The following is a 27,541-nucleotide window of genomic DNA, read 5'->3' as shown; positions in this document are numbered from 1 at the left end:
ATGAAACTGCAACTAACCAAATAAAAACACCAAACAAATGCAAATAATGTAATAATCACAAGTCTCAGACAATACGCAAGACTTTAACGCTCTGTCACTTTCGAAGCTTTTACGTTATTTGCTGAACCTGCAGCTGTAATGGCAACAATGAATCTAAAAGTCAATAGAGACATCAAAACGTTTTAAGTTTTAACATAATAAGTTTTCTAGTCTGCTGAAAATAGAAAGAGAAGCGTTTTTCCGTGTCTCAGAGTATTATACAAAGCAAACCAAATAAAACAAGGGAGACTAAAAAGGTGTAAGAGTACGTGTCTCTTATCATTTCCTTCACACAAACATCGTTAACTCTGGTCGACTATAAACATTGTTCTGCTCATCTTCAAGGACCGGGTAAGCAGCAACAAGCGTGTCCTGAGCACCAATGTAGAGCGAGTTGTAAATCTTCCAGTACACTTCACGGACTTTGCGAGCTGGATGAAACAAACCCTGCAGACAATAGTTCAGTATAACAGCTGCACCTAGCGCGACTCTCATCCCTTCAATGGCTTCCATCACAGCGTTGATCACGTGAGGAGATGTCTCGAAGATGTTGGGCCAGATGAAGTTGAGCAAGTGAACCAAAGCGTCTTCGCATCCCAGACCAGCTACACCTAACGCCATGTGTTTCACCGCTGAAGCTGCGGTTTGTCTGTGAACCAAGTCTCTGTCCATGAGCGCGTCTTCGAGCAACGGCGTGACCGCGTATATGTAATCCTTGCCCATTTCTCCAATGTACTCGAAGAGGAAAGAGAGGGATTTGAGGACACCGTTTTGGACGTTGAGCTCTGGAACACGGTACTCGTTCATCAGAGCAGGCAAGACAGTAAACGGAGAGCAGGTTTCAGCGACTATGGCGATCGCGACTGTGGTGCAGACACGGTTCTGGCGCTCTTGGACTTTGAGATTGTTCAGTAACGTGGCTAGAACGTCTTGTGGTCCAATGGCTTTGGCTATGTACCCGAAAGTGTTGACAGTGGCACGTCGAATACCTTTCTTATGAGCTTTGAGCATCTCAAGAAGCTCGAAACAGATTCTCATCCATTCCCTCGCTGGAACAAACTCAGCACCACGATCAGCAATTCTACCGACAAGGTCGATACAGTTCTCTTGCACTTTCTCGTGCCTGTTCTTCAAAATGGGAGTCAGTCTTGGAAGCAGATCCTTAATGGGAGGAGTCATCTTTGTCATACCAATCACGTTGACAATTGCTTTGAGAGCTCCGAGAATTGATCCCAAGACTTCAGGGTACTCTTCTCCGAGATACTCGTACAAAACAACACCTAGATGTCCCATCAACTGTTCCTCTCCACACTGCTTCATCACAACAGCAATTCTGGAAATAAGATCAGCGGCTTGTTGTCTCACCTTTGCACTCTTGTTGTTTAATCTCCACTTGATGGTACCACAGATCTGAGGAAGGTAAGGCTTCACTCGCTGACCAAGACCATTCACCACAGCACCGAACCCATTAAGCATCACATTAGTATCATCGGTTGTCTGCTCTTGGAAAGCATAAAGAATGCCATCTATGAGTAGCTCCTCCAATCTCGAATCAATATCAGATGCTCCTAAGTTTGTGATAACCTTGTCAATGGTTTCCATAACCATACGGCGGTATGGCTCACTCTCGTCTTTAAGATCTTCAACAACCCTCGCCACGATATCAGCAACACCAACCTTGTTCGCAATCTCAACGGTAGTTTCAACAAGCTGCTTATAGTTTCTCTTCTCTAGAGCCATTCTCCTAACCCAGAAATGCTTGAAAAACTCAGGCAGAATATCACTGCGGATGTAATCCGGTTCAACCCCTTCTGTGCTTACACACTGTTTCACTACCTTGAGGACAATCTTCTTCATCTCTTCATCAGGGGACTGGAACTCGCGGATCAAGATAACCATCACTTCTTTTGTGTAATAGCTCGCGTATATAGCATCCATCAAGGGGATGATAAAACCAATCGCCTTCAAGAACGCAGCCAAGACTTTTCCACGGTGAGACCTAATACCTTTCCACAGAGGCTTCAGAACAGAGTCAAAGCTCTCGATACCATAAGGAGCAGCAGCTTCGGCAAGAGCAGCCAGCGACAAGGCCGTAATGGTCCTAACCTTCTGATTCTCATCACTGAGACCATGTTCGATAATTTCCACCAGAGACCTCAAATGAGGTAAAACAGCACAGCCGATTAGTATGGCAATCTGCTGGACAATCTTAATCCCAGTGTGCCGTGCCTGCCATGACTTCTTACTCTGGCAAACGGCTTTCAGGAACGGCAAGAGCGCAGGGATTCCCAGAGCTGAAGCCACCACACTGAAAGCTCTTGCTGTTGTGTTCCTCACATACTCATCAATGTTGTCTATATCAGGACGCATAGCTGCAATCATCGTGGCTAAGCCTGCTGCTTTGCTAAGGTTCGAAATAATTTCTCTCCCTTCAACACGAGCATAGTAATCTTCATCAATCAGCAAAGGCTCAATAACAACCAGAATCTTGTGGACGAAAGGCCTCACCAGCTCATCAAGTTTGTACAGAATCCTGTCAATAACTTTCACCAAAAGATGCCTCTCCTGATCTTCCAAAGTGGGTTGCATGAGCAACGGCAGAATTTTATTAAACAACGGACCAGCACCAAGCTCACGAGCCTTATCAGTAAGCTGCCTTAGAGCTGTTTTCCTTTGAGCAGGCGTTCCGTTTTTGACCTTGAGCAACAGTTTCATGATCTTGCGTTCTTTCTGCTCGTCAGGAGACAGCTCTTCTTCGTTCTCTTCATTCAAAAGCGCTGCAAAATACTGATAGTCCTCTGGTTTCATAAACGGCAGACCATCAGGAAGCTCCTGAGGCACATCAAACTGCTGCCCACGGTGTTCCTCAGGAATAACGTAGCCAGGAGTTGTCATGGGTGTTGGGGTTCCCATAGCCTTCCTAGCAGGGGTTCTGACGGGAACATAAGAAGCAGGCGGGTCCAACACCTTGTATCCTTCTGTAGGAAACATGGCATCAAGCTCTTCATCACTCAACGGTCTGTTTCTCTCTTCAATATCCTTCTCCCACCTCGCCAAATTGTACTGCTCCGGAGTCATAGCACCACGCAGATTAAGCTGACTCGGAGTTGGAGTAGCCATATCAATCCCCCCAAACGGAGTGACACCAGGAGTGTATGCAGCAGTAGGAGTCATTCCACCCATAGGTGTAGCACTCCCCATAGTGGCTGGTGTCTCATCCCACCTAGAACGTTGACGCTTCGGTGTCGGCGTTGCGGACCCTTTCGGAGTCGCGTCCCAAGTAACACCTGAAGGAGTTGCACCGGGAGTAACACCCCCACCTGGTGTAGCATCAGAATCAGTCACACGCCCAGGCGTAGGAGTCTCATCCCATCTGTTCCTCCCCCTCCTTCCAGCAGATGGTGTGGCATCACCAGCTCTCCCTGGAGTCGCGTCCCATTTCCCAATCCCTGGAGCTGAATCAGCCACATCCCAATCCGAATCCGAAGCTTTAGCTTTCTTTCCACCACCACCGTCTTCTTCAGCATGGTCCCATCTGTTCCTCCTCTTGGAAGAAGCAGCAGGAGCACCAGAATCTTTCTGCTCCTTAGCAGCTTCTTCCGCTTCTTTCTTCTTCTTAGCAATAAGCCTCATAGTCTCCTCCCTCTCCCTCTGCACAGCCGTCTCCCTCATATGATCATTATAAGTCCTAACACTCGGATCCGGAGTCTTCTCCCCCATAGCAAACGGATCAACTCTATCCGGAGATAGAACTCGGTTAAGCCTCCTGTTACGATAATCACCCTCACGCTCCGCGATAGTCTGCCTAGGCTTGAACCCTCCGTCGTCATCTTCCACGTGAGCGCGAGCCACGTCGTTGAGGATCGACTTGGGAGCGGTGTAGGAGGCGAGACGCTGAGCTACGAGGGAGCCGGTGGCGTCCAGATTCGAATCCTCCTCGTCGTTCGGCGCGATGGAGGTTACATAGGAATCACGGTCGTTGCCTCCGTAGAGATCGCGATCGAAGTTCACGGAAGTGAGGGAAGCGAGCTCTGCTTCGATCTTACGCCTCTCTTCCTGAGTTTTAGCGATCTCTGGATCTAGATCCGCCATGGTAGATAGCTTTCTTCAGCAACAACGAAAACAATACAGATTCGATCAGATTAGAAACAGATCAAACAAAAACGTAATCGAGATGATAAGAAGAACTCACAGATTATCGGAATCGCCTGAGATTGAAAATGGGGAAGGAAAGAACGCGAGCGAGAACTAGGGTTTATCTAGATAAAGGCAGGAAAATAAATAAATAAATACAAAGGAAATGAAGTGATTGGAATTGACCAATCGAGCGAGTCGGTTCTTTTGTTTGGGCCAGGTTTCATTTATTTGGGCTCACACAAGTTCAAAAAGCCCACATAATTATATATATACGCCGCGTGGGCTTGTCACTTGTGTATACATTTTTTGCTTTAATTCGTAACTATATTTAGAAAAAAATATTATGACAAATTTACGGTCTCAAATTTAATACTAGTTAAGTTACTTGAAAAAAAAAGAGAAAAATACCAAAATAGCACTTAATTAAGTTTTTGTTCACAAACTAGCACTCAAAGCCAAAAGTCACAAAATAACATTCAAAAGGTGGGGTTTAGGGTTTAGAATTTAGGGTTTAGAGTTTAGGTTTTAGGGTTTAGAGTTGAGAAGTGAAGTTTTGGGGATAAGATTTCAAATTTTGAAAAATAAAAAAATTTAAATTTTTCAAAAGATAAAATGCTATTTTGGTCATTTTAGTTTTTGAGTGATATTTTTGTGATATAAACTTAGAAATGTGCTATTTTGGAGATTTGCCCAAAAAAAATGCATTACATTGTTCATTTTCTTATGTATTGAGAAATTCTTTTAACAAAAATATTTTATTTTGATAAGAATGTTAGTCAAATATTCCTATTTTTATTTATTTATTTCTTTAATTAAATATAATTCTTTATTTAGTTCTTTTTTCCCATTCATCAAATGGTTATCATTCGAAATCTTTATTTAGTAGCTAGTAAACTTCTAGTGGTTGGCATTGGAGAAGATAACCAAAATTGCAATATGGATATAATCTATGAAATGAAAGAATTGAAAAGATGACATACACAACAAAGTAGAATAACCTTACTACTAGTATGGCTATTTAAGTAACACGTTATTTGCGTCAATTAACACGTTTTATTTTGTCAATCAAAACTGAAAGACAATAGCATTATAATAATAATAAGTTTGCAGACCAATCTCAAGAACAAACCACATATGTAAATAGTAAGGAAAAAAAAAGACCAATCACCATGTAAAATTGTAAAAAAAAACAAACCAGTTTTGTGTACAAAAGGCATTGCGCACTGAAACTATGCACAAGCCATATACTTCTCATAAGGGTACATACAACTTGAAAAGAACACGTCTCTATACCCAAACTAATAAATCAAATCCATCATTCTTCCAGCTATGTAGAGATCTTCCAGCTGTATTTACATTGCAAAACCTAAATGAAGTTAGAAAAAAAAGCATTGTGATCATCATCATACAGTGAGTGGATCCATCATCATTCAAATGCAAGAGACATGAAAGTATCATCATCCAAAAGAGAATCAATGTCGATTAAATCATCTTCCTCGTTGTAATTCGCAGCTTCCTCTGTATTGCTATTGTTGTTGTTGTTGTTGTTGTTGTTGTTCATAGCTGAGCTAGAAGAAGCCTGTTAACAAAGTAAGAGTCTCTCATCAAGTAAATGTTAAAGAGACTTGAAAGAAAAAAAATACACAATTGTTACCTCGTTCTCGCGGATGCCTTCGACAACAGTCAATAGCCTACGGTACTGAGCACGTGCTTCTGGATACTGAGCCATAGACTTGACTCTGGTGAGAGCCTTTTGAAGCCTTTCCTCGGTTTGTTTCCTTCCTTCCTTGAGAAAATCATAGTCATCTTCTTGTGTGGGAGCAGCACATACAGGCTCAGGCGCCTTGGTGACTGTATCGCGTTTGAAACCGCGTAGGCCGCTACCTTTGCGTCTCCACCGCAAGATGATCTTCTCGAGTAACCCTACAGACCATATGATGGCTCTGTATTGTTTCCTCACTTGATGTCCTCTCACATGAGCCTAAAAGGGTAATAATCAGTAAAAAAAAAAACAGACATAAGACAGAAGCCTTAAGAGATGATTCAAACCTGAATCTTGACGATTCTTTGTCGGATCAGAAGGAACTCCTTTCTCTTCTTCCAACCACGGTACTTTTTCTGAATCTGAACAGCAGCGGCATGAACAGCAGCGCCGCTACTGTGTCCTCCCGCCTTCTTACTCTTCCCAGCTGCAAAAGAAACAGCCAACTCATCCGACAAACCAAACTCGTTCTTCTCACCAATCTCAGACAGCTGTTTCCGCTGGAACGACTGCATCCTAAACACTTGATGAAGACGATCAGCTGCTTGCGTCGCATTCAAGACAGCAGTGAGAGAATCCTTCATCGACAGTGTTTCAGGTACATCGCCATAACTCATGGGAGTAGCTGTTCTCTCAGCTACTGTTTGAACAGCTTTTGCTCTAGAGGAGTCAGTGGAGGCGTCTTCCTTGCCGTCCACTGTAAGCTTCTCAAGGTAGCTAGTCAGGGAAGACTCTGCAAGGAACCCTGAGATTCCCCTGTGTCCGTTTCCGTAAGCCAAGTCAGAAGCTGTTTTGCCTAGAGGAAGCTCCGGAGATGGGTCTGTTAATGCTCCAGAATCAGCACCCAGTGAGACAAGTAGAGCGACAGTATCCTCCCTGAAGTATAACAATAAACAGAGAGAAGAACTAACTGTCAGAGTTTAGACGAGAATTCAAAGAGAAATGGTCAGAAGACTGATAACTAGGCCTGCGGTTATTAACAAAACCGAACCGAAAAGTTCGATTTTCGGTTCAGTTCGATTAGAAGCTTTGGTTCAATTCGGCAACTAAAAGAAGAAAAAAATTTAATCTTAAGCAAAATTCTGAACTAACCAAAATCCAAACCATAATAACCAAACTAACAGAAAAAAAAAACTGAACTTAACCAAATTTTTAAAAATTTAATTAACTTTAAACCGAAAAGTTAACCCAAAACCAAAAACTTTGGTAGAAAATTTTGAAACCAAACTAACCAAAAACCGAACCAAACCAAATTTCTTTCGGTTCACTTTGACCAGATTTCAACCAACCCGAACTAAATCGATTCCAAACTAACCGAAGAAACCTAACCCGCAGGCCTTGAGAACTTTCAAATCCAAGGTAAGTGGTAAAGACGTTTTAGGACAAAAAAAAAAAGTAACTGAAGAAACATAAAGTCTAAAGTCCTTACCTGCCACTGTATGCAGCCCAATGAAGAGCAGACCACCCATTTGCATCTCGGAAGTTGATGCTAACTCCTGCTGCCAAAATTGGCTTTATAGCCCAATCATACCCTAACGCTGCAGCAAGATGCAGAACACCTTGTCCCTCTTCATCTAGTATATTTGGACCCTTCCCCTCTTCAGTCACCTTGTGGATGAGCCATAGATATAATTTATCTTCAAACTCTTCCCTAATAAGTCGCTCTTTCGCTTCCACCTCTGTTAAATCTTTCTCAACTGTCGACGTGAGGAAGGACTCCTTTTCATCTTTTAGCAACATGATTCTACTAATCTTTCTTCGTTTCTCCCCAACATCTTCAAATACATTGTGTTCCTGAGCACTAGACATGCGAGCCAGGAGATTTTCAAACCGAAGATGAAGCGATGCTTCATTTGTATAGGCACCGTATATGTCTACAGTGTTTAGCTTTCTCGCAGAGCCAGGAAGGAAATCAAACTCTCGTACTTCGCTGCAAGAGAATCTGTCGGAACATGTGATGTAGAACGGGACTTGACCAACTTCATGAGGAGGAGCATGACAGCAAAGAACACCGTCCACTAGAATCTCAGCAGGAACCTCCACTTCTCCAAACATGCATGCCCAGCTGTAGCTAGTTACTTCCTGAGGACTCAACAGAAACGTCCCAATAACCATGACCTGTTGGAACAATTAAAAGGGTAAGATGAGGAATAAAAGAGCTGATACAACTATAAAAGATAACAGGACAGAACAATAACATACTCTCTCTATTTCAATTTACTTGGTGTTTAAGGTTTTTGCAAACCAATTAAGAAATCATTAACTTTTATTTATTTTGTTTCTTTTTGCATTAACTAAAGCTAATTCAACCAATAATAAAATTATACAAGACAATATAAATGGTCAAATAACATTAAAATTTTGCATAGAAAATTGAATATTTTATTTAAACTGGAACAAAATAAAATCTTATAACATCATTTAAAATGAATAATATTTACCTCAACTTCTGTGTCTGTCTGAGTCCATTTGGGCCAAAAGTCTATCATAGTGAAGCGCTGATCCTTAGACAAGGAAGGGCTTAAGGAAGACGCAGCTGCTGCAGTTTCAACAGAGGTCCACCCAATACCTCCGGAAGAAGACTGCATCTGCAAGTCCTCCATCTCGGCGAGTTCGTTACTAACCCACCGAGAGAAACTGTCAACTTTCTTCAGACTATCCTCTTTCTTCAACAGTGATTTCCTTAGAGGTAGCGTTTGGTTAGCACTTGCTTCGTAAAGCAGATCCTCAGGGCCAAATTTAGGTATGTATGCTGCTTCAACACTTGTAAACGGAGCTTGAAAACTACCACCCCCAATAGGCTGCTGCTGGTTCTGACTGCCGATAAGACTCGAAAACGTCCCAAAATTCTCATGTAAGGCCATGTCAGTACCATGGGAGTCCATGGGCCATTTTTGTAGTGGCAAGCTGTCCTGAACTGGAATCTACAGAGACGAGAATCTTTCTGTCAATCAATAGTTCAATACTGATCATCCCTCACATATACTCTCCTTATATATAAGATGAATAAGTTAGATACAATACCTGCCAATTTACTTGGTTTTGAAGACGGTTTCTGAGATGCCCTTCCACAGACATTAATGCAGCATTAGAAGGATTTGTCTGAGTCAACAGAGGATTATAAGGTGGGCTCTGGTATCTTGCCAACGGATTCTCAAAGGAAGCATCTAATGCTGGGACACCCACTAATCTTTGTGAGTCGCTTTCTTTGACTCTATTCCCATGAATCCAACCATCTCGGTTTCCTAGAAAGGGAAGAGGCAAAACTTTTAGCAAAGCAAGGTGGTCTGTAAATAGAACTATGTCCCTAAACAGGAGATACCAAAGCACATAAAGCTAAAGATAGCTATAAATACCAGAATCAGCATCTTCACATAGTGGTGACAATGTGCTGGATGTGTTTGCTGTTGAATCAATGTTCACAGAAGTGGAGCCACTGAGAGAATTTGAATTGTTTTCTTTAATTCCACTGGAACTTATCCGGTTACCCTGTATAAATAGCATGAACTTATCAAAACCACCATTAGAAGAAAAAAAGAAGAGAATTCACTTTAAAAAAAAAACGAACAATATAATGTTGAGTGATGGATGTTTATATTCTACAGAATATATTAGTACAGTACCGAGAGAAAAGCTATACCTTAACCTCCAAGTAGTGAACAAAAACAATATGCATCAGTTCCCTGTACCCATTAAAAACAGAGGACATCAGCACCAAAACTAACTAATATTCTCAAACTAACATTTACGGTACACTAAACCGGAAAAAAAATATAAAATATGGAAGAGATAGGGCTCACTGTTCAAGCATCCAGTAGCAACGCCTCTGGAAATTCTCATTGTCTTCCCCATGTGCATAGTAACAATGTAATACATCAATGCTTCCTACCTATATATAGTACAATGTTACTCTAAAATACTTATATAAAATTATTGAGGAAACATGAATGTAAAATGTATTATCAACCTTGAGCTTTTCGTGAGCCTCTTTCACCGTTTTACCATCTTTCTTCTTCCTCCAGTTGTGCCCATCTTTCCTAAAATATCTGAGCACCTTCCTATCAAACAGAAAGAGTGATCCACCTAGAAAAACACGAGACGGTGTAAGAAAATCTTAAAGCCAAGAGAAGCAGGATATAAAACTATTCAGTATCCTAGTCACTGCTCAGCCATGTACATCATAGCTTAGTAATGTTGTTTTGCAGCCAAAATTTGAAGAAACTCAGCGGGAAAAAAAAACATACTGGGTGGTCGGTTGGGAGGCTCTGACGCAATATGAAACTTCTGGTAGTTTCGAAGAATCTCACAAATCTCAGCAGGTCTCAGCCACCTGTGCTGTGCTTCAGACAGCAACTGTTGAATATCTACAAGTTCACAAAGAAAAAAAAAACACATCAACGCTAACGACTTTGAATCCGGATACAGTTCCAGGATAAACACTCTTTTGCACTAACCAATATCAGAATGCAAAAATAATTAATTCAACTAATCGCGACCAGAAATTCCATTCCGACAAAGATACATGAGAACTTAGCTCAGACAAAGTAATAACCAATTCCGGCAAACACAACAACCGCAAAGACTTTGAATCTGGACACAGTTCCAGAGGTAAAGAGCTGGTAACACTCTCGTTCACTAACCAACACCAAAATGCACAAAGAGTTGTTCAACTAATCGCGACCATAGATTTCATTTCCGACAAAGAGACAAAAGAACTTAGTTTAGATCAAGTAATAACCAATCCGACAAACATGACAAACAACAACCCTAACGACTTTGAACCTGGATACAGTTACACTCTCTTGCACTAACCAACACCAAAATGCAAAATAGTTATTTTAGCTAATCAAGACATAGATTTCGTTCCGACAAGACACAAAAGAACTCGATTCAGACCAAGTAATAATCAATTTCCGACAAACATGACAAACAACAACCATTTGCTAGAATCCTATCAATGATCAGATCCAAACTACCAAACGAGTAAAAAGACCGTAGATGAAGAGATTAGAGACCTAATTGAGGGGCAAATCCGAAAGATCCACGATCCGCCATAGAAAAAAAAAAACAGCAGAGATCTCTAGCTTGTCGCAATCACAGAGAATCAAACGAACCCTAGAAAATCGATCTGGGTATGTATGAAACTGAGCTAACTTTTATAGTATTTGTATCTTCCTCTTTTTGAGACTTTCCAGGTGTGAAAGCGAATTGATTTCTTTCCCTTTTTTGGGGGCGAGTCGGAGGAGATCGGAAGGAAAGTGCCGATACGGTGAAGGTTGTTTTTATAAAACCAGTGAAGGAAACACTATCTTCCAATGATTGTGTTACACGTGGATCCACGGATGACAATCGCGCACGTGTTCTTTTTCTTGGATCGTGATTGTAAAAATTATCCTCATCTTTAGTAGGTGCTAAATTTATCATGATTGTTATTAAATTTGTCGTTATAATGAAATTAATAAGTTTTGCAATTGAAAACGATTATAATAATTAATGTAATCAAATAATTGAATGAATTGTTCAAACTATTCAACGCAATAGACTTTTACCAATACCAGAAAATATGGAAACAATTATATTTTATTGATTTAACTAGATTTTGATCCGCACAACCGTGCGATTTTTTTATTTCTATACTTAAATATTTTAGTTTATACTTTCTCTTGATACACATATATAATAATGTTTAAGGTTGTTAACATATATTAAGAGAAACTAAATATTTACTTTTATCTATTATATTTTGTTTTTTTTAGTTAGTTTAAAGTTTTATTTGATTTCCAATAAAATTCAACCACTTACATTTTTACATTTTGATTAATATTTTATTCTTAAAGTAAATTTCATTAATTAAAATAGAACACTCATACATTTCAATAGCTATGTTTACAAATAACTTAACGTAATTTAGTGTTTTATATTATGTAATTTTATAATAGATATATTTACGTGGCTTATATATTATTATATTATTATGTAGCAATATTACTTTACATATTTTGATTTTAAATTTTCAATTTATACATATTTACATATTTAAAATTTCTGAAATTACGCATGAAAAGTTCATCACTCCAATATATATATAGATTAAGCCATTTTTTATAATAACAATGTATGTTTGAATTTATAGTATTGTATTTTAAAATATAATATATTTATCAATACATGTTTGTTAACACAGTACCTATATAAATATTGATCCATGTATAATATAATTAATAATAATAACATTTATTATGCAAATACAATAGTGTTAGGATTTTTAATATTTGATTCAATTTATTATTTGCAAGGTAAAATTCTAACATTATTGTATTTGCATGATAAAATTAACTATTAATATTAATTATATCATATAAAAGTATAAGCTCTAGAATAATTAAGTCGATTATAAATGGTTATATGCATATATAATTATATATTCTTGGAATATTATATTTTCGAAATTATTTATCTCTAATAATATTTTGATGAAATAAAAAGAGAATTAAATAGGTTGTTAGGATTTTATCATGAAAATACAGAAAAATAAATAATATCAATAACTTTCTAGAGATGGTCCATTTAAAATATCACACATGAAAAAAATCATGATTTCTATTTTAATAGTATAGATCATTTAAAATATCACACATGAAAAAAATCATGATTTCTATTTTAATAGTTTAGATTAAAACTTGGTTAATGTTTTTAAATGAAACTATTTTGGGTTTTTCGTAGACCTGGATAATAGTGTATATAATTATATGGATAACTGGAGGATATGATGTAGGTAGAATCCTGAAATTTTATTTTTAAAAACAATATGATGCAAATACGGGCTCAGCATGACGCAAATATTTTTTGGAAAATTTTATTAGTAGTAAAATGAGAAATTAATATTAAAAATATCAATAGCATTCCAAAAATATTAGTATATAACTTCCTTTTAGGGACTTTTCCTACATGTCAATTAACGAAAACCAATCTGTTAAGCCAAGTTAAACCAAACAAATACACATCGGACAGGAGGGTTTACTCCAGGGCCAAGATTTACGTGGTCTAAAACGTCACGTCATGATTTGGACAAGCTGACATACTCATAATCTTCATTTATGCTTTTGCACTACTCAAATGATCAAATCGCAACCATGAAAAGAAATTCTTAGTATGAAAGCAACGGTTAGATGTAAACCACGTGTGCTTAGCAGCATTCGCCGCGAACACAGCTGCTGTCACATCTTCTCCTCTCTCTCAGTAACATCTGGAAGACTTAAGACCCGAGAAGTAAATAATGTCCAAACTCACTAGAAACATACGATCTGAAACAGTGTGTGTAACGCGACATGAGTCAACTCGTTGCAAGGAGAGGTTTACGAGATCTGCTTGTACACAGCAGAGTAAACTGTAACATGTTCGCGAGGTGTGTTTCCGCCGCCTCAGTGGTTAGACGTGCAGGAGACACAAATAAACCGACGCTAGTTCATGACTGGTGCGGCGGCTTTGTCGGTTGCAACATCCGTTCTGAGCATGTGCAAGGTGGCTCTCTACAAAGCTTGGAAAATATAGGATCCAGAAATATATACATAGATTATGATTTATGCATTCTAAATCTTGAACAGTATACTTGATGGGAGATTTCAACATGAGGTGGAGGAGGATGTGTTCTGCGTCGGCTACCGAAAAGAAAGATGAAAAGCCGAGGCTCGATACGGTGAGGAAAGATCAAGACGGCGGTGGATCTGTGACGGTTCCGAGTTATTGGGGAATAGAGACGGCCAAAATGAAGATTGCTCGCAAAGATGGGTCCAAATGGCCTTGGAACTGTTTTATGGTAAGTTTAAATATGCATCAAGAGTTTAAGACCGACTTAATTTGGGATTTATGAGGCTCGGAACAATTACTGATTAAGAGTTGGATAATGATTTGTATGATCCATGTATATATCAAGCACTTAAAATTTATTTTGCCAAAAAAGTACTCTAAAGTTTTTTAAAATTTGGTAACTGATAGTATTTATATGACTGACAATGAATATATATTTTGAATTTTGTATACTTTACAACGATGTTTTGTAGAGTTTTTAATGTTTCAAAATGTACAATATTAGATATTTTGTATAATTGTATATAAATTTTAGTTTTACTGAATTTTGTGTGACCATTAATTAGTTTAAATTTACATCTTAATATTATCTTTTAGGAAAAAAATGTATCTCTTAGTTTTTGTGGCTTTAACCAAAACATCATAGAATTTAAAATATGAGGAGTGTATGCTAAGCATCTATAATAATGTATATCTGGAACAGCCGTGGGAGACACATCAAGCAGACTTAACGATAGATTTTAAGAAGCACCACGTTCCAAAGAATATGGCCGACAAAATCGCGTACGTGATAGTCAAGATCCTCCGTGTTCCCACCGACATATTCTTTCAGGCATGATCCTCGCATGACATAAGATCCATGTATGCGTTTTGTTTAGACTATTACACGTTCGAATCTTATTACAAAAACTTTACTACATTGACCGCAGAGACGTTACGGATGCAGAGCAATGATGCTAGAGACAGTAGCAGCCGTACCAGGAATGGTAGGAGGAATGCTCCTCCACCTAAAATCAATCCGAAGATTCGAACACAGCGGAGGATGGATCAAAGCGTTGCTAGAAGAAGCAGAGAACGAGAGGATGCATCTAATGACGATGATGGAGTTAGTCAAACCCAAATGGTACGAGCGTCTTCTAGTGATACTCGTTCAAGGCGTTTTCTTCAGCTCTTTCTTCACTTGTTACGTGGTTTCGCCACGGTTGGCTCATCGTATCGTTGGATACTTGGAAGAAGAAGCTATACATTCTTACACGGAGTTTCTCAAAGACATCGATGATGGGAAGATCGAGAACGTTGAGGCGCCGGCGATAGCGATTGATTATTGGAGGTTGCCGGAAGATGCTACGTTGAAAGATGTTGTCACTGTGATTCGTGCTGATGAAGCTCATCATCGAGATGTCAACCATTTTGCTTCCGTAAGTGTAGTGTACTAGACACATACAAACCATTTTTCAGTTTTATCTTAAAAAGTATATCGATTAGTAGTATGTGGTTTTTTTTTAGCTAGTGTTGTGTGTTGTGAGCTGTTAATGTTGCATGTTGAGTTATTATTTTGCAGGACATTCGTAATCAAGGGAAGGAGTTGCGAGAAGCAGCAGCTCCAATTGGTTATCATTAGCGACTCTAGTTTTATAAATCGTTTTAGAGAATGATGAATGTACTAAACATGATCTTGGTTAGCATAATGGAACTAGAATTGTGGAAGCTTCTTGGTCAAGTAATGCTGTACAATTGATAATTCAGGTTTTCAATTATAGAAAAATAATATTTATCATCAATTATATTTAAAAATATTTAATTTTAACAAAATGTAAATATAGTCTGGTAGATGTTAATTTCTTATGACGGTTTAATATGGTCATACTGTTTTAAAATATATCGGGTGATAGATCGGATCATTTGTCCAAATTGGAGTTCCATTATCTCTATATATTATTTATTTACTGTTTTAAAATCTATTAGGTGTTTGTCCGCGATTTTACGGTGTGAATATTGTATATGTATATGTTAATAGCTTCTTTTCAGAGGCGTGCCTACAGTGTATTGAAAAAGGCATTCGTTTTATGCCCCCGAATAATATTATGTTTTTAGGACTCCAAAATTTAAAATAATTTCTATTTTAATTGCTTAAACTTTTTTCTAAAAAAAAAAATCCACGAGAATCGAATAACTCAATTTTTAAATCCATATACTTTTTTCTTATAGGACACAACATAGCATATTTACGTGATAAATTTATTCTTGTAAGTGTTAAACTTATGTATTTCGCGAAGGTGATATGTCGTATTAGAAAATTGTTTTTTTTTTTATAGTTGTATATAAATTTATTTTTAAAACTTGCTTTAGGCCCCTAGAACCCTTTGCACGGCACTGCCTCTTTTTATTTTGAAAATTTTAATATTTATTTTTTATTTTTTTTAAATTTGAAACCCTATTTCAAAATTCCACTACTCTTTAACTATATGATTACTCTTTAACTCTAAACTCTAGGTCTAAATTAGTTAACATTAGGATAAAATGTATTTTTACCTTTTTAATAAAACTTATTTTAGTCATTTTTCTTATTGAAATATATTTTTGTGACAAAAAAACTTAAAAAATGTTATCCAAGAAAATTTCTATAAAGGTTTTTCCAGATTTTGTTGCAAAAATGCAAATTCATAGTATCCTATAGAAGTTTAATGAAATATGAAAGTTACAAGAGTGAAAAATGCAAATTTACTGGTGCTTCAACGTCTTCCTTTTTTTGTTGCTTTGGAATATGTCAAATAGAATCATTACTCACCCTTGGACCAATTGGTTTCTCATTATTTGCATCTGCATATGTATAGATTAAGCTTTCTCAGTATTGCAGTTGATATTATACAATATATGTTACATATTGTCACACAATGCAATCCCATAAGGACGAACCAGCCTTAATCTTGGTCCAACTCTTTAGATGAATTCTCCAGAGGTGTATAGTTGTATAGTGAGACACTTGAGATTGTAGCTGTCGAACCGTAGATGATAGATGCAGCTCACAACAATCTGCGCATCTTTGTCTCTCTTAACTTGTACTCTTTTTGAAACAACCTTAATCAATTTCTTCGTTCCTTATTCAAGTTCATTCGAGTTTCCTTGATTCATTCCTGCTTCAGAAAAGTGAATCTCTATTTAATTCAAAGACTAAATCACAAAGAACTCAGTTATAACATAGTTTTGATTAATATTTTTTTATCTTGTGAGAGTATATGATTACAGAAAATGTCACACAAACTCGGGTTACAAAGAATATTACAAGTGAAAGAAACGCATGATCATTCATTAACACCAGTTTTTCTCAGTCGCTCTTTTCCACCGAGCGTTTGGATGATAGCTTCCAAGAGCTTGATCTCGTTATCACGTTTGGATATCTGTTCTTGCATCCCTCGGAGCTCCTCCATATGCAGCTTGAAAACCTCTGAAACAAACAATCTCGTTTCATCAATTCAATCCAAAGAACATCAAACCAGAACTGGTGCATTGACTACAAAACAAGGGCTTTGATAATTCCAAAATATACATACTTGTGGTGTTTTCGAGCTCTTTTGTGACCTCATGGGCACGTGATTCAGCAGCTTTTTGGGAGGACTCAGCTTGGCGTTTCTCTGAGCGAGCATGAGCAGCAGCTGTGATGGCAGCATCTAGTTCTCTTTCTAGTGTTTGTACCCTTTGCTCAAGAACCTAAACCAAAAACATTGAAAAGAATACACAAGCAAAAATTATTGCTCTTCCAAACTTCATGGGGAAACCTCAAAGGTTCAGCCTTTCATGATTTTGTGATCATTTGCAGCTATCAATAGATAAAAAAAATCAAAGCCACAAGCTCATTGGTAATCACTAATCCAACTAGTTACAAGTATTCAGGTGATTACGATACAAAGATTCAAACTTTCGAGCTCTTGGAGCACAATGAAACTGATGTGTATCTAAATTCACCATCTGATGCAATTCCAGATTCACACTAAGCTAGAGTAATGACGATGTTTCACAAAATTAACCAGAACGAATGATCAGATCCAAAAAATCTCAGAGGCAATAATGATCAACCAGATCGAACGATCAAATCCAGAAATCACTAAGACAATCATCAAAATCGACTTAAAGATAGAAACTTTCAGCCAATTAACTTCTATAGAAGTCACTAAGACAATCACCAGAAAATAGCTTTCTAACGGACCTTGATTGTTCGGGCTTGCTCGGAGACGAGAGAAGCTCTAGAGAAAGTGTCTTCTTCAACGAAGACAGCCTTTTTGAGGAGAAGCTTCTGGAGAGAATCGAGATTCGAAGCCATCTCCGTTATGTTTTCTAGTGAACCTTTCCATCTATCCTCGCTCCCTCCCATCTGCTCCTCCATCGGAAGATCAAAGGACAAAAGGAGCTCCCTTTCTCCTTCCTTCCCCGGAGACTCAAAACTTGAGAACAAGTGGGAAAAAAACACGATCAATAGATTCTTTGGGCTTTCTTCTTCGGCCCATTTAGGCCTTTTCGTTTTTACCAATAAGAGGAGAGCCCATAACAATGACGTGTACCAATGATATCACTGGAACTGATATTAAAACCCAGCCCGTCAAACTTTTTAATTGCGTTGCCATGTGTCGAAATCACGATCACTTGTCTTTTTGACTAACAAAAAAAATAAAAATTTAGGAAGCTCTTTATCGTCTTCTGCCGAACATTTTCACAGAGTCCTACAAAGTTTTTCAATCTAGCTTTGATGTATCGATATCATCCATAGGAATCTGCCGTTCGTTCGTTCTGGTTTGCTATATTCTTGGTGAAGTTTTTGCTGGAGTTGATAGTGGAAGCATCTGTGTACGGATGAGCTAATTTGGTTGAGAGTTGAGACTCTAGATCATTCTTATGTTTGATTGACTCGATTGAATTAAGTTTGAATTCGTGGTTCTTATTCTCAATGATTAAATTGCAGTAGCATTAGCTGATCATTTGAAATGCAAGCCCCTTAGTATAGAGTAGAGTACAAATGTCTTAACTATCATTACATACTCTATTCTTTGTGTACAACTTAAGCATATGAACTCTTCTCTACTCAAGATAATGATAACAACTCATAGTACTTCACATAAGCTTGTAGGTCTGTCATAGTCCATTCGTGTATTCGGTTCAGTTCCGAGTAAAAACTATTTAGTTCCGGTATATCAGATAAATCATTCTTATATGGTTATACCTAAGTACTCTTATACTTAGTAGGTACTAATAAGATTTTGTTTTGGTTTCGGGTCGGTTCTGGATATCTGTTTAATATGTAAATCAAATATATACAGTATATACAAAATATCTTAGTTAACATATTAGTTTAATTGGTCGAGTGGTAACGATGTCTTCGCTCTTCCGTTCCAATAGTTCGAGTGGAATTGATGACGTTTTATCTTATATTAGAAAGTTGAAACTTGTTTTTTTTCCAGATATTTAAGTAACCGTTCGGGTTTCGATTCAGTTATTTCGGATATAGAAATTATTTGGGTATTTGAGGATTTTCGTTTCGGGTATTTTGGTTTGGGTTTTTGCCCCGGGCTAGTCTATCCCATTTAGCCTTTTTTATATCATGCTATATGAATACAAAGCCCATAGTACTTCACATAAGCTCCTAGGTCAGGCCCATTTTAAGCTTTATATAAATTCATTTCTGAGTTTACCGAAACTAGGTATTTTAGCAAACTCGACGATTTGACGTAGCTTTTTGAGCACCCGCCGCAAACAGTTAACAGGTTTGTTCATTGCTTCGTCGCACTAATAACGTACGGCGCTTCTTTAGATCCTTGTAGCTATCTTAGTCTTGTGTTCCCCTGTGGTTGTGTATATTGTTGCTCACACTGCTCGGTGGTCTATCGCACTAGTAGATGTTGTTGACTTTGTGAAATCAAAATAGAGCATGATATGTTGTGCAAGAAAATAGAATCATATGGTTGATTCAATATCAGTGTAGCTGTATTACTCGAGTCTTGAGCTAGTTCTGCTTTATTCGTACTTTGATTTGATATTGTGATTGTTATGGGGTGGTCTGAATATGACGTGTTTTTGTGTGGTTGCAGAATGGATTCTCAGATCAAGCATGCTGTGGTTGTCAAAGTGATGGGGAGGACTGGTTCGCGTGGTCAGGTGACTCAGGTAAGAGTGAAGTTCACAGACTCGGACCGTTTTATCATGAGGAATGTGAAAGGACCGGTGAGGGAAGGAGACATCCTCACTCTCCTCGAGTCCGAGAGAGAAGCCAGAAGACTCCGTTGATTCTCTTATGCAAAGTCTTCTCAGGATTTACATTTTGATGCTCATTTAGCTTTTTGTTTTCGTCTGAGATTGAAGCCTTTGTTGTTAAGACAATGTTTGAATCTAGAAATGAATCTTTTATGACAAACGTTTTGTGCCACCATTGTCATTACCGTAAACGTTACAACGATTAATACAATTTTTCGAGTTACGGTTCATAGTGATGATAAATACCATCCCAATCATCTCTCTCTGTCTCTCTCTTTTATCTGGCTCCCACACGATCATCCTTTATAATTCAGTTTCTTTCTAAAGATCTCTTTGACAACAGCAAAAAGACAGAGAGAGAGAGACATAACAAATCATTAACTGGTAAGTGATCGTATCTGATTCCGCCTTTGGTTGTTGGTGATCTGATCTCGTATTGGCTTTGTGTTTAGCTGAAAAATCTTTGTTTATACAAATCCTTATCTATATTGGCATTGTGGAGATCTGACCTGACGTGGCTGGTTATGATTTCAATCTGGATTTATTAAACTCCAAAGCTTCTTCGACTTTCATATAGAATCTGGATGATGCTTTGTTTAGAGATACATTTAACATACATAGTAGACGTTGAGATAAATCTTGGAGTCTTTGCCTTTTATATGGAGTATATACATTTTCATAGTTAATCTCTTTCCTGTTCTTGAGCATTACTTGGTTTTGAGTAACGTTTTATATTATTATTACAGCATCTTTTTGGTTTTGGTGACGTTGAGACATCCTACATATAATGTCTAGCGGAGAGGATTTGAAAGAGCAAGGAAACCTCACTAGTGAGGCAGAGAAGTCGATGCCATCATCACATCAGGAGGTTTTCCATCTTAATTCTCACACACGCACTAGAGATAATAATGTCACAAATGCCACGATGTAACTCTTTGTTTGATTGGCATTTGTGTAGGAGGCTGCTGTAAAGAACAAGTATGGAGGGCTCATGCCAAAGAAACCACCTCTCATTTCCAAGGTAAGTTTCATTTATCTTGTGTCTAATAAGGAGACTTTGTGTGTGTGTGTTCTTTTCTGAGGTGTGTGTGGTTTTGTATCAGGATCATGAGCGAGCATACTTTGACTCAGCTGACTGGGCTCTTGGAAAGGTAAGATGGTTAAAACTTTGATTCCACCAGTGTTGTTGTTTATCATCAAATATAACATCTCTACATAATGTTCCTTGTTATGATTATTTTCTTGTAAACAGCAAGGTGTTGCGAAGCCAAAGGGACCTCTTGAAGCTCTTCGTCCCAAGTTACAGGTAAATGAGCTTTATCACCACGTTCCAGTTTGTATCTTTTCTCTCTGCGGTTTGTTTCCAGTCCTAAGATCTCGTCCCATTTTTTTGCAGCCAACCCAGCAGCAGACGCGATACAGGAAGTCTCCATGTGCTCCATCTGATGGCGGTGAAGGTTAAACTTTTACATCTAATTATCATCTCCATATTCGAAGCAAAATTGTAAGGACTTACTTGATCAATCTCTTTGCTCTGATATCATAACAGATGGAGGAGCTTCTCAGGCCGAGGGAGTTTCCGGCAACGAGGAGTAGAGAGACAAAAGAGAGAAAATGGAAACTCTTGTGTAATAATAATAACTTTGTTATAATCATACCTTTTTGTCTTTCCATTAACATCTTATACTTGATCGCATAGCGTCTCCAAGTTCCAGAAATTAATTATCATAGTGATACGTGAAACGTATCTCTTGGGATCAAAGCAGCAATAAAGCAAATGAAACAAACGTAGATCGATGATAAGAATTGTATTACAACTTTACAACCTTGAGAGAATTATTAATGGAGTCTCTCGCCTCCTTCTCTTGTGATCGAATCTCTAGATAAAAGATATCTTTAATGGACCATTCATTAGTAATGACAAATATGATCAAGGCCAATTCAGTACATGATTCAATTAATCAAATTTGAAATAATTAACCCAAGTCTCCATCTTCCCCAAACTCCCTGTCGGATCATTGTTTCTCGTTGTCATTATCTCGATGGAGTTTTCTCAAAATGTTTAAATTATTTTTTTCTCAAAAATATTTAAATTAACCAATATCTAGTAGTATTGTTTGGTTCGGTCGTGGAACAGAACTTTTAGTTATGGTAGGTTTTTATTTTATTTTTAGAAATGGATGATATATATTGCACTGATTAGTAATCACGTTACACACGTAGGAACTATGAGACGAGATGATAGACAACCTCTCACTGTCTCACATTATAGTATTACAGAAGCATATACTCCTTACTGTACAAAGAAGCATCGCGTAGATCACAAGTCATCTCATTTTCGTCACCAATATCGTAGAAATCACAAGGTCTTTCCTTCTCATCCCTTTCTTGTGAGACACGTCAATTCTTCAACGAAACTTTGAATTGTTATGTGAGATTACGTACGTGTAATCGAAATCAAATGTAATTCGTTTTTTTCTCTGATTAAACCATCCAAGTCAACTCGAAATGTTATGTTCTACACTACTGCAGTCTTATTTGGTATCTAAATAGTCTCTGTGTGGAAAAAGAATAAAAGAAAAACCGTATTCTGCGTGATAATTATCCTGTCTTGAAAGCAACATCACGGCAAAGCCCTAGACAATGGTAACCCCTGCATGGGCTTTTGTTCTAAACGATGAACCAATGCAACTATCACTATGAACCAATCAATCAATTAGAATATTAATATAACTGATAACCAGAGCAGGCCTCGGAAGGCACATGGATCATTTATTAGATCTAAAACAAAATAAAAATAAAATAAACTAAAAACAATAATTCATAAATAATTATAAAAATACCAAATAAAATATCATCAATTATTCATCTGTAGATTGTTTCATTGCTTTACCTACAATCAGTAATGCATTTCAGATCAAACCCATTCAATTGATCCTCAATGCTCAGAATCCACCACCATTGTTGCAGACTGACTAGTGTTTGCCCAGCATTTTTCTTGTTTTGTAATTCATAAAGTTTAATAATATTAGTAATGTTGTTATCTCATTTATCTCCCTCCAATTTTTACCTCTTGTAAAATGCAAACACAATCAAATCATATATATCCTTAATGTTATTTAAGACGATGGTGAATACAAAAGGAAAATAACTGATATATCAATAATTACTTTCAAGGCTTAATCATACTTATACTTTCTGCAGAATTTAATTGTCTTTCACGCCTCTTTTACTGAGTTTTAAGAGAAAAACTAGATTTTGACCCGCGCTTTCAAAGCGCGGGATCGTTTCTTTTTACGTATTTATTATTATAATCCATTTTAGTTTCTACCAAAAATTGATATCATATAATTTTATGATTTTTTAGTAGTTGTTGTTATAAGTTTGGATGATCTATACGTATATAAAATGTTAACCTTAAAATGAAATAATTATTTTGCTGTTGGAAATTTCAGCAAGAAATTCAATTCAAAAATATTTGCAATATAATTTAATTTTAGAATGGTAGTATAATTTAAATTAAAAATAACTTGCAACATAATTTAAATTAAAAATTGCTAGTAATAACATGTAACCCATATTGTAAATGTATGTTTACGTTTTATAATTGTATTTTTATATATAATATCAAGTACAATGTTAAATAGTTTTGATAGAATTTACTATTGAAATAATTAATTAAAAGCCCATATACTTAAAAAGTTTATTAACCAAAAATCTAGAAGTTAATGGACCCCCAACAAATCTAATATTCTGGTTTAGAGCTCGACCAAAACACATTCTTCATTTCGTCATATTGTTCGAAAAAAAAACCCAGAAAAGGATTTATTTTTGACGTACTTATTGTTATAACCCATATGTGTTTCTACATAAGATTTATATCATGTGTTTTTATGATTTGGTTTAGTAGTTGTTGTTATAAATTTGGATGATCAATATCTATACAAAATGTTACTCTTAAAATAAAATAATTATATTGCTGTTGCAAACTTAAGCAAGAAATTCAATTAAAAATTATTTGCAATATAATTTAATTTTAGTATCACAATATAATTTAAATTAAAAATGACTTGAAATATAATTTAAATTAAAAATGGCTAGCTATATAATGTCAAACATATTGTAAATGTATGTTTACGTTTTATAATTGTATATTAATATAATATCAGTTACAATGTTTAATAGTTTTGATAGAATTTACTATTGAAACAAATTAATTCAAAGCCCATATAATTGAATGTTTATTTTGAAAAAATATAAAGTTAATTGGTCCCCAACAAATCTAATGTTCTCGTTTAAAACCCAACAGAACACTGATTCGGTATTTCGTTATGTTGACCATTCTCAAGACTGAAAAAAGAAACAGAAAAGGAAAAAAAGAGAGAGATCTAGAACGGTCTCTTTACCGACAAAAGATGAGACGAAGAAAAATCGGTGTTCGATGGTGAAAAACAAAGGTGTACGACTCTATATGAGTAAATACGAAATCAGAATCTCGAAATCTGCCGGTATACCATCGTTTACTCTCTCATTATCTTACGATTCATCTACTTGATCTGAGAAGCCTCTTTATAGATATGTTCAGGTACATAAAAATATCTAATTTATTCTTAATATATAGATGTTATGCTAATCTAAAATCTCTTCTCTGATTTTGACCATTCCATAAATTTTTTGCATGTAGAAGTATCAGATGACTTGTATGTTGATTCTGATGATCGATCTTAGTCAAGCGGATCTTCGATTAGCACTGAATTTGACCATTCCCTATTGGGGTCGGAAACACCTAAGCAATCTCGAGCTTCTCAGATGTCAAGCTCGTGATGTCCATCGGCTTGCTCAAAATCTGAAGGGCGATGTTCATTTCTTTGACAACCATGAAGGTGATGTCCTTTACACTTAAGATTCTTAAACTTTTATGATATTTAATACATAATCTTGGTTTATTTTGATGTAAACTACAGTTGGCCTAATGAAATTTTGGGTTACTATATAAAATTTGGGGTTACGTTAAAGTGAGGGCTTATCAAAGGTCTTATACTTTGCAAAATGATGATCCGGTCTGTTTGCAAAAAAAAAAGGATGACTGATTAAAATACACAGATACGTACCTTAACTAATGGCCAGACCATTCTGTAATGTAATATAGAATTTTTATGTCACATAATAAATAATTCAAGTACGTACACTTTTTGGTTTGTTCTGACGTTAATGTTTTAAGTTTTGTAGGGTAATTGCTATGTAAACAAAGAGATAATTCTCATGTACATCAACTAATGGCCAGACCATTCTGTAATCTGACCAAACTGGTATAATCTATTTATCTTCATCCTCTTTTACGTCTAGTATGTTTTTTTAATCTTCATCCTCTTATACGTCTGGTCTGTACACAACAGTATGTTGTTTTTATACTCATCCTCTGATGGAAGGACATGAGTCAAGTCGAACCCAAAGGACATGAGGCAAAGTCCAACCAAAGCCTTACAGTACACAGATAAGTCTCCGACTATAGCTTTTTTTTTGGGTTAGAGATAATGAGTTGACTTAATTATATACTAGATTTTGACCCGCGCTTTAAAAGCGCGGGATTGGTTCCTTTTGTAATTTTCTATAAATATTTGTTAGTTATAAGATTAAATAATTTTTATATAACAAATCTTATCTTATTCACAATTGTGTTGTTTGTACATTCATATGTGTTAGACATAAATACATAATATAAATAGTTGCATATTTATACCCATATAAATTAGTTTTTAAGAGTTTAATAATATAAATTTTATTATGTAGTAACTTTTACATAATTTATTTGTTATTAAAAAAAATTATTATATATATTTTTTAAAAATCCCTAAATCTAATACGCAATCCTTAATCATATAAAAACTGGTATCAATTGAGATTAGGGCTGAGCAAATAAACTGAACCCGAAAATCTGAACTGAACCCGATCCGACAAAAATGAATCCGAACCGATCCGAACCCGGCATAAATACCGAATGGATCTTGTTTTATGGTATTTCGGGTTATGAGTATTATCCGAACGAACCCGAAATTAAATAGATATCCAATAGAACCCGAAACATTCAAAATGCCAAAATAGAACTTGTACCAAACATGATCTCAATTCCTGATATGTAGCCAAAATATACTAAGATATTATTAAACATCTACAATAACGATCTACTATATGAAGGTTGATGGTTGAAAGTGGCGGTTGAGGCTTGAAATTTTTAGATTTTGGTTTTATTTTCATTGAATAATTTTTTTTATTTCATGAGAACTTAATTTTTCGTTTTATGATTTCATTTATAAGTTTTCTTTCTATCAATAACAATGTTTACCTTTCGTTTGACTTTGAATAATTATGTTTGATGTTTTTTCTTATTTTTGAATCGATTTTACTTATGTTTTGGTTATAAAATAGATACAAATCAAGTACTTTAAACTCGAAGAACCGATTTTACTTATGTTTTGGTTACAAAATAGGTATAAATAAAGTACTTTAAAACCGAAGAACCGGTTGGAACCCAAAACCCGAAAGTACACCGGGTTGTACCGGTTCTTTGAAGATTTACTAATCCCGATTCGAACCTGATAAAACCTAAACCGGTCCTGAACAGAACTTTTATATAATCCGAATGTAGCTGATTTTGATAAACCCGAAAAACTGAGACCCGATTGAACAAAACCGAAACCCGATTGGGACCCCGAATGCCGATGCCTAATTGAGATTATGGAATGTGACGTGAGTACTTACCAACATATTAACAGCCATTGGGTAATTTTTTGTGTGTGTTATGGTTTGTCAATAAAACGTTTGGTGAGACCAGTAAAAATAGGGTATTCAGTTTTAGGAAAACACATGCATCATATATAATCGTAACTTTCTAGATTTTGTATTTCAAAATATAGTTAGTATTGTTATTTTCCATATATAGTGGATACTAAAGTATCTTTAAAATATTTGATTAATCATAAAAAAATCTGATTGGTTGTATTTATTGTTGCAGAAATTTATTTAAAATAATAAAAAATGACAATGGCATTGAAATGTAAATAACTTGAAAAACTAAGGGCAGAATTCTAGTAGGGATTTTGCTTTAATAGTATAGATACAATGGATGTGCAGGTCGTGCAGTTAAAGGTTTTGAGACAGAGCTTTATTCATCTGAACGACATGGGACAGAGACATAGCGGGAAAGCAATTCGAACCCATGTAAGTGCATTTTAAAAGCTTCTAATTGTAGTAATTAGGCTTGGAACTGAAACTGGTAGTTAGGAAAAAAAAACGGAGATTGTTTGATGAATGTTCATTGAACTATATTTGAAAAACATAAGTAGAAAGTTAGGATTGCTTACATTCTCATCCGCCAAGATGAATTCCATGGTTTTCCCTGATTGTTGAATGTTTTGTTTCCAAGAAGTGTTTTTCGATGGCCTCAAGTCATTAATGCCGATGACTTTTTTTCATTAGAAGCACTCAATTTTCTTATTTGCATTTTAGAACCCATGTTTTTGTTTGACGGCATGAGTTTGATTAGGAAGAGGCATTGTTATTTATAATAGGAAGAGGCGACATGGAGAGGTGTTTAGGTTATTGGAAAAACTTGTGGCATACTCTAAATCTTGGCGAGATTTTCTAGTTAATATTAGTAAATATAGTTACCAATTTGAAACCTAAGATATTATTGTACACGCAATATAATTATGGATTATATTTTTTGAATCGTGATTGTAGCTAATTGTATCATCTTTTTTTTTTCTATATTTGTTT

The 27,541-nt window shown here is 36.3% G+C and overlaps 6 protein-coding genes and 1 long non-coding RNA gene across 8 annotated transcripts; 4 read left to right on the top strand and 3 right to left on the bottom strand.

Moving 5' to 3' along the window:
• Window positions 1–166: 166 nt before the first annotated feature.
• Window positions 167–4,358, bottom strand: LOC111197962 (splicing factor 3B subunit 1-like). 2 transcript variants are annotated; one of them, XM_013805811.3, is made up of 2 exons: window positions 4,232–4,358; window positions 167–4,144 (listed from the first exon to the last, which is right to left on the bottom strand). In XM_013805811.3, the coding sequence occupies exon 2, from the start codon at window positions 4,129–4,131 to the stop codon at window positions 328–330; it is 3,804 nt and encodes a 1,267-aa protein (XP_013661265.2). In that variant the 5' UTR covers window positions 4,132–4,144; window positions 4,232–4,358; the 3' UTR covers window positions 167–327. The 2 variants fall into 2 exon arrangements, with proteins under 2 accessions (XP_013661265.2, XP_013661295.2); XM_013805841.3 differs by having other exon boundaries at window positions 167–4,140; window positions 4,232–4,352.
• Window positions 4,359–5,332: 974 nt separating this feature from the next.
• Window positions 5,333–11,209, bottom strand: LOC106366232 (calmodulin-binding transcription activator 2-like). Its single transcript, XM_013805815.3, has 12 exons — window positions 10,954–11,209; window positions 10,183–10,302; window positions 9,906–10,021; window positions 9,739–9,827; window positions 9,579–9,621; window positions 9,295–9,427; window positions 8,963–9,183; window positions 8,380–8,862; window positions 7,368–8,056; window positions 6,226–6,814; window positions 5,831–6,157; window positions 5,333–5,755 (listed from the first exon to the last, which is right to left on the bottom strand). Exons 1-12 carry the CDS (start codon window positions 10,991–10,993, stop codon window positions 5,603–5,605), a joined length of 3,003 nt encoding a protein of 1,000 aa, XP_013661269.2. The 5' UTR covers window positions 10,994–11,209; the 3' UTR covers window positions 5,333–5,602.
• A 1,796-nt stretch (window positions 11,210–13,005) lies between these two features.
• LOC106364143 (ubiquinol oxidase 2, mitochondrial-like) lies at window positions 13,006–15,335 on the top strand. The gene is made up of 5 exons (XM_013803770.3): window positions 13,006–13,459; window positions 13,543–13,754; window positions 14,229–14,357; window positions 14,455–14,943; window positions 15,087–15,335. Exons 1-5 carry the CDS (start codon window positions 13,267–13,269, stop codon window positions 15,144–15,146), a joined length of 1,083 nt encoding a protein of 360 aa, XP_013659224.2. The 5' UTR covers window positions 13,006–13,266; the 3' UTR covers window positions 15,147–15,335.
• A 1,374-nt stretch (window positions 15,336–16,709) lies between these two features.
• Window positions 16,710–17,993, bottom strand: LOC106364131. Its single transcript, XM_013803758.3, has 3 exons — window positions 17,730–17,993; window positions 17,077–17,233; window positions 16,710–16,970 (listed from the first exon to the last, which is right to left on the bottom strand). The coding sequence occupies exons 1-3, from the start codon at window positions 17,904–17,906 to the stop codon at window positions 16,828–16,830; spliced, it is 477 nt and encodes a 158-aa protein (XP_013659212.2). The 5' UTR covers window positions 17,907–17,993; the 3' UTR covers window positions 16,710–16,827.
• A 1,610-nt stretch (window positions 17,994–19,603) lies between these two features.
• On the top strand, window positions 19,604–19,925 carry LOC106364133 (40S ribosomal protein S28-2). The gene has a single exon (XM_013803759.2). It carries the CDS (start codon window positions 19,604–19,606, stop codon window positions 19,796–19,798), a length of 195 nt encoding a protein of 64 aa, XP_013659213.1. The 3' UTR covers window positions 19,799–19,925.
• Window positions 19,926–20,026: 101 nt separating this feature from the next.
• Window positions 20,027–21,411, top strand: LOC106364134. The gene is made up of 7 exons (XM_013803760.3): window positions 20,027–20,149; window positions 20,512–20,633; window positions 20,724–20,786; window positions 20,869–20,916; window positions 21,018–21,071; window positions 21,162–21,222; window positions 21,315–21,411. Exons 2-7 carry the CDS (start codon window positions 20,553–20,555, stop codon window positions 21,359–21,361), a joined length of 354 nt encoding a protein of 117 aa, XP_013659214.2. The 5' UTR covers window positions 20,027–20,149; window positions 20,512–20,552; the 3' UTR covers window positions 21,362–21,411.
• A 2,667-nt stretch (window positions 21,412–24,078) lies between these two features.
• On the top strand, window positions 24,079–26,824 carry LOC106439207. Its single transcript, XR_001287504.3, has 4 exons — window positions 24,079–24,350; window positions 24,450–24,648; window positions 24,995–25,074; window positions 25,162–26,824. It is a non-coding gene; the product is annotated as an uncharacterized LOC106439207 (long non-coding RNA).
• Window positions 26,825–27,541: the final 717 nt, after the last annotated feature.

Source organism: Brassica napus, chromosome A9 (genome assembly GCF_020379485.1).
Source record: "Brassica napus cultivar Da-Ae chromosome A9, Da-Ae, whole genome shotgun sequence".
Classification (NCBI taxonomy): domain Eukaryota; kingdom Viridiplantae; phylum Streptophyta; class Magnoliopsida; order Brassicales; family Brassicaceae; genus Brassica; species Brassica napus.
This window is presented reverse-complemented; position numbering and strand designations above follow the sequence as displayed.